At 33.6% G+C, this 12,039-nt stretch overlaps 1 protein-coding gene across 5 annotated transcripts in view; it reads right to left on the bottom strand.

The window, feature by feature from the left end:
• Stard13 (StAR related lipid transfer domain containing 13) overlaps positions 1-12,039 on the bottom strand; it is a 532,559-nt gene that overhangs the window by 387,047 nt on the left and 133,473 nt on the right. For all 5 annotated transcript variants that reach the window (XM_021266494.2, XM_087199584.1, XM_087199587.1 and 2 more), the window contains one exon: positions 656-793. In XM_021266494.2, coding sequence (XP_021122153.2) covers positions 656-685 — 30 coding nt within the window. In that variant the 5' untranslated portion in view covers positions 686-793. The remainder of the gene's footprint in view (positions 1-655; positions 794-12,039) is intronic.

Below are 12,039 nucleotides of genomic sequence, written 5' to 3' on the forward strand. Positions count from 1 at the left end.
TTTGATTCTGTTTTTAAAAAGTAAAAAAATTAAATAACCAGAAAAATTATAAATCTGATTAAAAAATTATAAAATATCTATAAGAAAGCCTAGTCAATTTTTCCTCATTTTTAATACAACAACAACAAAATCTTTGCATATTATTGGTAAAGCAATAATCTGTGTAGATAAAAAAAGGCAACCACTTAGAATGTATTTAATGTTAGCAGTTGGTGTTTTTGTAGATGTGATCACAACCTCATGTCTCTTTCCTGGCGCACTGAACCATGGGAAAACAGACAAGCTCAATAGGAAGTCTCTTCTAAGAACAGTTAAGGAAATCTGCAACTGCAACATATGTTTTCACTAATGATGGAGGGATGAACTGAAGTGCATGTAATACCCTGTTGTGACTCTACTTACCATACTGGACTAACCATGTTACCTTAACAGCAAGCAGCATTTTTTCCAATTTTGTAAATATTAACAAATACATATTTTCATTACATATTTCTTCATGTTGTAATAAAAAATGGGTACACTTAATGTTAACTTTTAAAAACAACAAGAGTACTAAAGAATGTACGAATGCACTTCTGTTGTTACTTTGGCGAAGAGCACTGTGTGAAGTGCACATGGTTCTCTCACCAAGGCATTCTATAACAAAGTCACCTACCTTAGTTTTCAGTTGAGTTCCAGTTAACATTTGGTTTGGTAGACCATCAAGATTCTAGGTGTTTTCAGTTTTGCTTCTATAAATTCCTTTCATCTGATGATTTTCTTAAGGAGTAGGACTCTCCACATTCACAGAATCCTATAGAATAGCAAATTCAAACAGGTTTTTCACATGCAAATAACTATTCCTGGACAATAGTTCAAATGAGTTAATAAAAATATATGTTAAAACAATAATGATTTTGAGAATTAATATAAAATATAAGAATATTCTTAAATGTGAATAATTATACCAAAGACATTTATGCTTAGTAGATAAGCTCTAGTAAAGCCTAAAAACTTTATGTTTATAAAGTAAAAAGTAGTTTTAAACTATCAAGATAAAATATAATATTTGACAGACACATTTAAGAACTTTTAAAATTGCAAAATCAAAGTGTTTTATGTATTTATTATTATTATTTTTATTGAAAAATAAAAACATAGGGCTGGGGATTTGGCTCAATGGTTCCACCACCTGCTTCGCAAGCTCAAGGACCAGAGTTCAATCCCCAGTACCAAAAAAAAAAAAAAAAGAAAAAAGAAAAACATGGCATAAAATGACATCTAAAAATACGTAAAAATTGTAAAATGGCTAAATAAAATGAATTAACATATGCATTATCTTATATATTCTCACACTTAAAATCTACTATGCTAATTTTGAAACATGCAGTATATCAACTATAATCTCCACATTGGAAAATAAGCAGAACTTTTGGATTTATTACTCTTTGTCTAGCTAAAATTTTATACCCTTTGACCACTACAGTTAAAAATTGAAATAACACTGGCATGGGCTTAGGAAAAGACTTTATGAACAAAACCTCAGTAGCAGGGGAACTAGCAAAAAGAATCAACAACTGGGATCTCATCCTATTAAAAAGCTTCTGCACTACAAGAGAAACCACAATGAGAGCTAAGAGACAACCCACAATATGGGAAAAAATCTTTACCAGCTGTTCCTCGGACAAAGGACTACTATCTAGAATATATAAAGAACTTAAAAAATCAGACCCCCCAAATTTAAAGACCCAATTCAAAATTGGGCATCTGACAAACAGAACCTATATCACACAGAAGGAATGGCACTTCTGGGGCACAATCCCATGAAGGATAGATTGATTCTTTTGCTGTGTGAACACAAGTGCCAATCTGAAAATTAAGCCACTATTAGTGTATCATTCCCAGACCCCTTGTGCAGTCAAAGAACAGAATATGAACAAGGTCAGAATGCTTGTCATGTGGAGGGCCAATGTGAAAGCTTCAGTCACAAGGTAGTTAGTTCATAAAATGGCTGCATGAGGTGCTCGAACCCACTGTTAAAAACTATCTTTCTCACAACCATCTTCTTCTAATGGAAATGCCCCTGGCACACCCTTCAGCTTTAGTGGATTATATGGACATTGAGTATGACTTCACAAATGTCAGGTTCCTCCCCACAACATGACACCTCTTCTGCAGTCCATGGACCAGCAAGTGTGATCTGCAACTTCAAAAAGCTATACACAAGGAACACTTCATCAAGTGTTTTAATGTCATTGAAAAGATGTCCTTGACTCTGAAAGAGTTCTGGAAGAAACATTTCAATGTCCTCCACTGGATGAACCTCATTGACAAAGCCTGGGAAGATGTCATGTGTCAAAACTTTTAAACTCAGCCTGGAGGACACTGTACCCATAGTGTATCACTGAATGTGACTTTGAAGGTTCTGAGGCACAGGCAGTGGAAGAGATTATGTCCATGGGCAAGTGTATGGATCTGGACATTGATGGTGCAGACCCAGAGGAGTCTGTTGAGGACCATAAGGAGGAGCTGAGGATGAAAGAACTTGTTGAACTCCAGAGCGAACAGCAGCAGGTGCTTGTTGAGGAGCATTCCACTGAGGAAGAGGAGGACAGGAAGGAGGTTAGCAGTGAGGTGATAAAATCCATTATGGAAAAATGGAATGAGTGCTTGGATTTCTTTGAGAAGCAACACCCCAACATAACTGTAACAAACAAAGTATTGAATCTCATGAATGATAATGTGGTCTCTCATTTCTGGAGATGAGAAAAAACAAGTGACATTAGACAGATTTTTCATCAAAATTGACCAAGCACTTAAAAGATAAAGAAGAGATGAGATTTCCCTGAGGCCCTTGTGGAGGAAAACTCTCCAAACAATAACCTTCTCCCCACCCACCTTTCTGTCCTCCATGCTAAAAGTCACAAGCAAGGTTAGAATTCTCTCTCTTCATACTGTACTGCATTGTACTTTGTTTCATATTTTTGTAATAAAAAATATATATGGCTCAGAACAGATTAACCTTACTTACAGTGAACCTTTTGGGAAAATTTGGTTCATAACCAAAATCAGTTCATAACCACCTTCATGGGGGTCAGAATGGATTAACTTTATTTACATTGAACCTTATCTGGAAATTTGATTTGGTTTGTGACCAATTCAGTTCACAACCAGAATTGTAGAGTAAATTAAGTTCATGAACTGAGGCAAAGAGAACCAGCTCTCTCTTTTCAAATGTCAGGAGGATGAAAAAGATTTAAGAAGTTATCCAGAGAAAAGGTAATTTTAAAAATATGATGAGTACAATTATTATGTCAACCAAAAGTGGGGACACATAATAAATGATGCTGAACTAGATCTTGTGTGGAAAAGAACGTCTATAAAGGTCAGTTTGGGGACAATAGGCAAAATTGTAATATGCATAATATATTAATGTATTAATGTTAAATTTCCTGAATTCTATAATCAGACCAATGATCACTAAGAGAATATTCTTGTTCTTAGGATAGATACATTCAAATATTATGGAAAAAAAGAGAATGAAATATGCAGACTTTCAAATGATTCAGAAAAAATAGAAAAAGAGAAATTATAAAGCAAATGTGGCAAAATGTTAAATATTGGTGAATCTGGATAGAAAATATATGAGTGTTCCTCATTCTATTATTGTAAAATTTTTGTAAAGTTGGATGTCATTTTAAAATACAAAGTAGTTTTTAAAGGGGGCATCTGAAATGAACAGACATTTTCAGACAAAGAAGTAAGAGCACCAAATAAACATATAAAAAAATGTTCAACATCACTGGTCATTCGAGAGATGCAGATGAAAACAACACTGAGATTCCACCTCACCCCACAAAGAATGGCTGCTATCAAGAAATCAACCAATAACAAATGCTGGTGGGGTTGTGGGGAAATCAATACAGAGATACCTCAAAAAACTAGGGCTAGAGGTCCCATTTGACCCAGCTATTCCCCTGCTGGGAATCTTCCCAAAATAATTAAAAGAATCATACCACAGCAATATATGCGCACCCATGTTTATAGCGGCACAATTTGTAATAGCTAAAACTTGGAAACAGTCCAATGGCCCATCAACTGGAGAACAGATAAAGAAGATGTGGTTTTTTTTTTTAAATAAAATGGAGTACTACTCAGTCATGAAGAATGAGAAACTAGAGTCATTTATGCTAAATGGATGCACATTGAGGCCATGCTCTTGAGTGAAATAAATAGGACACACGTGTAAATACCAAATAGTTTCTCTGATGTGAGAAACTGAAAGTGTAAATAAGAATCAAAATGTATAATAGACAATGTGAAACAGAGAGAAAAAGTCTAAAGGGGACAAGGAAGTGGGAGGAGTAGGGGAAAGGAAAGAAGGGAAAGGAAAAAATATGAGAAAAGGAAAAAATGTAAACAAAGTCTTTGTAAAAAGGGAGGGTGGAGGGGTTGAAGGGAGGGCAGGGGAATGGGGAAAAAATAAGAACCAAGATACATCATGTAGAGGTACAAATTCCCAATGATGAATGTCATCATTTTGTATACCTAAAATGTACCAATAAACTTAACGAAAAAAAAACTGAAATAACAAAATGTGGCTCTTTTACTCCATGTTATTTTTTTCTTATGATCTCAGTTCATGTGTTGTACTAATGGTGAACAGATAATAAAATTATATTTCTGAAGGTAAGCTATGCAAGTAAAATGATTTAAAAATATTTTAAGATAAAATCTTAAGTTTTTAAGTACAGGAAAAGTTATTTTCTAGAATGTTGAGTAAATTCTTATTGTATTGGAGTAATTTTGTTTTCACTAGTTATTCCCATCATTTGAATTCCTCCACATCTATGTCCAAGTTATAGAAGTTATCTCAAAGCCTCTACTGCAATATTCTCTTTTGCCCTATTTTATCCAGAAAAAAGTATCAGGTTCTGCAGTAATAGGGAAATTTAGAAATGTAAATTTTTCACTTAAAACTTTACTTATAGGTTGTTTTTTAGAAGGAGAAATTTGAGATAAACAGACTTGTACATGACCTATCACTGCCAAACATTAACTACATAACATTAGACTTAATTCCCTCAATCAGAGTTCACCTGTAATACAAGTTTTTGGCAATTATTCAACATTTCTTTATCCCTGGAATATTTGGCCAATGGCATGTGAGTAAAAAGAAATGTGCTGAGTAGTCAAAATCTGTAACTGTGCTCTTAGATATATTTCTCCTAGTCTTGATGCTTATAGCAATTCTCCCATGAAATAAATCATTGACTGTGATGATGATAGTGATAATGATGGCAGCTAATATTTTTATTAGGTACTGTGCAATATGTTTTATATATTTATATCTTTTTGGGAGAATCTTCCCATTTGTTCTTTGTTATAGAAATTTACTAGATTAAAAATGTGCCCGAGGAAGAGTTAGCAGGACATAAAAGAGTGAGTACTTATGCCATTGAAGAAAGTCCATGAAAAAGGTAATGGGCCTCTATGTTATTTCAAGTATTCAGGGAGTTTTTAAAAAGCACGAAAATTTTTATATTTGAGAAAAATAAACAGGGACAAATTAGATTACATCGAACAGGCAGTCAGAGGAGCTGACAATAGGAGTTGGCCATTGATTAGACCCATTAGCATTTCTCTCTTCTGATTCTTGCCAATGCCTATTTCTGCCAGCTAGTATAGATACTGTTGAGAGGTGCCTCAAGAAACAGCCACTGTATGGTCATTTGAAAATGGAGATGACACTGGTGCCTATTACAGTAAGTGATGTGACTCTGTAAAGACCCCATAAACACAACTGTTACCAAAATACAGCAGGTGAGGATAGTTTCCTCCTCCTCCTTTTCTTTACTTCTCTTTTTCAAAAATTAATTTTATTGGTACATTTAAGGTATACAGTATAACGACATTCATCACTGGAAATTTGCACCTTTACATAATCCATCTTGGTTCTTATTTTTACCCCATTCCCCTGCCTTCCCTTCTCTTTACTTCTCTTGAAAGTGGCATATATGTTATTCAGGAAAAAATAACGTTCTGTGACAGAATGTGAAATGCAAGATGTGTCTAATATTTTCATATCTTTTAATCTAGCTTTTCTTTTTCCCAACAACTCTGTGAATGAGTTTACTTGGTCCAATTTTTTGAAAGAATCCCTAAAGAGGGAGGAAAATTTGCTTAACTCAGCTCATGTTGGAAACAAGACCTAAGATCTTTTATTCTTCACAGTGATTCTTCTGCTTCATCATGTTTCTCTTTGTACCTTTCCCTAGTCCCACTTCCATGACTCTCTTATCTAAATCCCAGTGCCTTCTATTGTAGATACTCAGCCAGCTGGTTGATAGATTGGAGATCCTATTAGCCAGAGAGACGAGCATCTGTGGAGGTTGGAAAACAGAGCTGAATCTTTAGGAAGGAGCTTGTCATTGTTACGAGGTTTCTAAAGCTGCCATGGCACAGGCACAGCCATATATTATACTTTATTGAATGTATGTTAAGGCAGGTTATAGTTTTGTTACTGTTACAAGTAATATCTTTTATTAAATTTTATTTTTTATATTCTAATCATTGCTTCTATAGAGAAATTTAATCGATTTGTCTTAGGTTTTTTAAATTTAAATACATACCATTTTACTATTTTAAATGGTTTATTAATATAAAATATATATTGAAAAAATTTCCTTAAAATTGCTTTATAGTTTTACATCTGGAACTAAAGATGATTTTCTTTCCTTTACATTCCTTTTACTTGTCTTTCTTTTATTTTCTGCATCACATTGGCTAGGACTTCCCATCAGTAATAAGGTAGTAATATTTTTCATCTTGGTTTATTCCTGATTTTAAGGACAATGCTTTCAATATTTCTCCATCTAAGTATGATGATGGGTCTACAGGTTTTTGTTTTAAATCAGGTAGTTCAATTATTTTGATCAAAATTTTTCACATGAAAAGAATCTGAATTTTACTGAATAATTTTTTCTTTTTTAAGGGTGATCAAATTTTCCCTAATTTACAAGTTACATTAATTAATCTTACAATTCTTAACCAACTATGTATTCCTGTATTACATTATCAAAGTACTCTTCTAATCTTTTAAAATTATTTGTCACAATGAATGTTGGAGTTTATCAAATGTCCATTAGATAACTCAATTTAACAATGAGCTACAATAATAGATTTACAATTATTGCTGCAATAATTATTATAACTTTTAGCCCTTATTATGCTTGGAGATCAACTGTGCCTGGTTGTGTTCAGCAATTCCTTTTAATCTTATTGAAATTGGGTATCTAGGATTCTTTTTTGTACCTCTGTACCCATATTCATTTTTGTTCTCTTAAATTTTTCTAAAGATGTTAGTTTTATGAAATAAATATGAAAGATAAAACTTCTTTAAAATATGAAAGCTGTGCTTCTTTACAAATAATATACTGAACATTTATACTGCATGAGAATTATTACCTAGACTTTAAAAATTTCAAAGAATTCATAGAAAAGACTGTTCGATCCATTGGAAAAAGTTTTTTTTTTTTAAAAAAATTCTTTACTTTCTCCCATTAATTTTTGTGCTTTTGTGGTATGTAACTTCTTAGTGAATATTGACAATATATTTAATATAATGTTTATTCATTCAAATTATTAGCAGACTTACGTATACTCTTGCACTTTTAAAATCATACTATATTTGACATTATACTACTCTGTTCTTAGTTTTATTCATGTTGCTTAGTACAAAGAACCTAGGCTTTCAATTAGACAGACCTGATACTAAGACAGATAAGTCATCTAATGTATTGGATCTCAGCCTATCACTGCAAGAGTGAACAAAAAATAGATATTAAATGAACAAGTAATTGCTTGTTTCTGTGGCCTTCTCTGCCTGTCTTTTCTCTAAGACTGTAAATTTTAATCAGAGTTTACAGTTACTGCTAGGGTTTGAATTCCCCCCCCCAAAACTCTTGCTAAAATTTAATTGCCACTCTTAACAGTATTAAGAGGTTGGGCCTGGGCTGGGGATTTAGCTCAGTGGCACAGCACCTGCCTGGCAAGTGCAAGGTCCTGAGTTTGAGCCCCTGTGCCAAAAAAAAAAAAAAAAAAAAATAGAGTTTGGGCATTTAGGAGGTGACCTGGCAATGAGGGCTCTGTCCCTGGCAATGGATTACTGCCTTTATTCTAGAAGAGGGCTTTCTATAAAAGTGACTCTCTCTTGTTATGTGGGTCTCTGACACATGCCTTTTGCCCTTCCACCTTCAATCAGCCATGGAATGACACAGCAAGAAGATCCTGGCCAGGTGTCAGTGCTGTGCTATTGGACTTTCCAGCTTCCACATCATGACCCCAAAACACTTCTGTTTATAATCATCCAGTTTCTGGACATTTTGTTATAGCTTCAGAAAATGGACTAAGACAGAGTACCTTCAACACTCAAAGAACAATAGCCTTCTTGTACACAAATGACAGACTCGCTGAGAGAGAAATTAGGGAAACAATTCCTTTTACAATAGCATCCAAAAAAATGAAATATCTAGGAATCAATCTAACAAAGGAAGCAAAAGACCTCAACACTGAAAACTACAGCACTCTGAAAAAAGAGATAGAAGAGGATACAAGAAAATGGAAAGAGATATCCTTTGCTCCTGGGTAGGAAGAACCAATATAGTGAAAATGGCCAAACTTCCAAAACTACTATATAGATTTAATGCAATGCTGATTGAAATTCCAACAATGTACTTCCCAGAACAAGAGAAAACAATCCAAAAATTAATTTGGAACCAGAAGAGACTTAGAATAGCTAAAGCACTTCTAAGCAACAGAGACATGGCTGGGGGTATCACAATCCCCAACATGAAACTATACTACAAAGCTACTGTGATAAAATCAGCATGGTACTGGCAAAGGAAGAGACCTGAGGATCAGAGGAATAGATTAGAAGATGCAGAAACAACTCCAGACATAATCAGCCACCTCATCTTTGACAAAGGAGCCAAGCATCCTCATTGGAGGAAAGATAGCCTATTTAATAAATGGTGTTGGAAAAACTGGATTTCAACATGCCAAAGATTAAAACTAGGCCCATACCTATCACCATGCACTAAACTAAGATCAAAGTGGATTAAAGATCTAAAGACAGAAACATGAAACTTGCTGGAAGATAAGTTAGGTAGAACTCTTGAAGACATTGCATAGGAAAAGACTTTGTGAACAAAACCTCAGTAGTACAGGAACTAGCACAAAGAACAACTGGGATCTCATCTTACTGAAAAGCTTCTGCACTGCAAGAGAAACCATCAACAGAGCTAAGAGACAACCTACAGTGTGGGAAAAAAATTTTAGCAGCTGTACTTCAGACAAAGGACTACTATCTACAATACACAAAGAATTGAAAAAAATCAGACCCCCAAAATTCAAAGACCCAATTCAAAGATGGGCAACCGAAATGAACAGACATTTCTCAAAGAAGTAAAAGTAGCAAGCAAATCTGTGAAAAAATGTTCAACATCACTGGTCATTAGAGAGATGCAAATGAAAGCAACACTGAGATTCCACCTCACCCTACAAAGAATGGCTGCTATCAAGAAATCAACAAATAACAAATGCTGGCAGGGGTGTGGGGAGAAAGGAACCCTTCCCCATTGTTGGTGGGAGTTCAGACTGGTGCAACCACTGTGGAAATCAGTATGGAGATACCTCAAAGAACTAGGGCTAGAGGTCCCATTTGACCCAGCTATTCCCCTGCTGGGTATCTTCCCAAAAGAATTAAAAGAATCATACCACAGCAATATATGTGCACCCATGTTCATAGCAGCAGTTTGTAATAGATAAATCTTGGAAGCAGCCCAAGTGCCTATTGACTGGAAACTGGATAAAGAAAATGTGGTGTGTTTTCCTTATAAAATGGAGTACTACTCAGCCATAAAGAATGAAAAATTAGAGTCCTTTATAGCTAAATGGATGCATATCAAGGCCATACTCAAGTGAAATAAATAGGACACACGTGTAAATATTGACTAGTTTCTCTAGTGTGAGAAACTGATAGTGTAAACAAGAGTTAAAATGATTAAAATGAATAATTGATAATTTGAAATAGGAAAAAAGGTCCAAAGATGAAGGGGTGAAGGGAGGGGAAGGGGAGAGGAAAAGAGGGAAAGGAAAAACTATGAGAAAAGAAAAAAAATGGAAAGATGTCTATGTAAATAGGGAAGGCTGGAGGGGGTGAAGGGCACACAGGTAATGGGGAAAAAATAAGAACCAAGATATATCATGTACAGGTACAAAGAGCCCAATGATAAATGTAAATGTAAATGAAATGTGTACCTAAAATGTACCAATAAAAGAACTAAAAAAAAAAAAAAGACAGAGTACCTTGATAAGAGAATGTTTAAATATGCCAATACCGTAGCTAGAAAGCAGGTTTCAAATCCAGGCTTTTTCACTGACTAGCTATGTAACCATGAAAAAATTATTTCCTCTGTTGGTTCCTCAGCTGCTTCATCAGTAAAACTAGAATAGTGCTTTGTATTCCCTAAATTGTAGAGAAATTATACATGTAAAACACATTTTAAATGTCTAACACATTTTAGTGATGAATTAATATTAGTGACTGTTATGGTAGTGCATGACAGTTAAATGAATAAGAGACTAAAAATCTGTAAAAATAGAGAATTTAAAGATAATATTCTGCCTCTGGTATGTTCTGAGGATCATGAATGTGAATTTTAAATAACGACAACCATTTAAAGTGTTTTATTAGAACCATACAACTAGGAAGATTCAGTGGTCAAAGAAGGTGAGGATCATTTCCTTCATTAGGAAAAAAGCAGCACTGACAAAACTTGTCAGGTTTTTTCTTGGTGAAACTTTTACACTTGGTCTTAGCCAAAAGCCCGAAAAGTGATTCTTTGGTGAAATTTTTAAAATTTATACTTTAGCTTCTTATACAACTAATTAGCCACATAGTTTTATATATGAGATTAATTTCTTTTTACTGCAAATAATGAGAATTCTCCTTCATACTTCATAGCTCCATGGGAAACAATCACTGACTTTTAAAATTTTATGTTTTTCTGAGTCTTCAGCTTACTTTTTGTACATCACATATTATTCAAAATATGCTCCATTTGATTTCATCCCAGACCCCCCCCCCAAATGTTTTTAAAAGTGTTATTCTTATAGTAATTTTCTAAGGTTCTTATGAACAGGTATTAGCCTTAGAATATTATATTTCACTGATGAATATTTTCAACTGTATACAATTGAGCCATGACAGGAAATCAATTGTGAATTACAGGAAACCAATAATGAAATTCTCTTCCTTACCTTTGTCCAAATTTTATATATAGAGAGAGAGCTTAGGGAAAGAATTTCTAAGCTATTCACTTTTATGTAAATGTACCAAAATATCAGATGTTTCATTATTGACTGTCCATGCCAGGAGAGACAAAGAGCAAATTCCTTTACTCATTTTGTTCTTTATAGAATAAAAGAAAGATGAAAATATACACTGACAATACTTTTAGTTTAAAAGTTCTAGGACTTCTCCAAAATTATACATATTTTAATTTGCATATAAAATTCAAAATTATAGTGTACTAATTTTAAATTTTCTCATTTGCAAAGAATCTTACTAATTAACTGTTTTAGAAATTGAAGGACAAAATAGTAAACATTATATAAGGACACCATTTATTTTTAAAATTCATATTTGAAAACAATCAGCACCCTAAATATTAATATTTTTATCTAATCAATAATATCCAAAAGACATAAATAATGTAGTATTAGTTTTAGGTTCTAAATATAAATGAAGTAAACTGAAGATCAGAACTTAGCAAACACTGCAAGTTGTCCTTGTCTTTTATCTCTTATGTAGATTTGTCCTAGGTGTCAAAAAAGAAGTTTGTGTAATTAACTTCCAGAGAATATTAAAAATATGATGAAAAAAATTAAGTGCATGTAATAGTTTTAATGATGATTTGTATTAATCTTTGACAATATTTCTAATTTCATTTCTTCCTATAATAGAGACTACTCACCCCAATGAACAATTTAAAAGAT

Source organism: Heterocephalus glaber, unplaced genomic scaffold, assembly GCF_053883595.1.
Source record: "Heterocephalus glaber isolate CG9 unplaced genomic scaffold, H.glaber_assembly_v1.0 deba00001720, whole genome shotgun sequence".
NCBI classification, from domain to species: Eukaryota; Metazoa; Chordata; class Mammalia; order Rodentia; family Bathyergidae; genus Heterocephalus; species Heterocephalus glaber.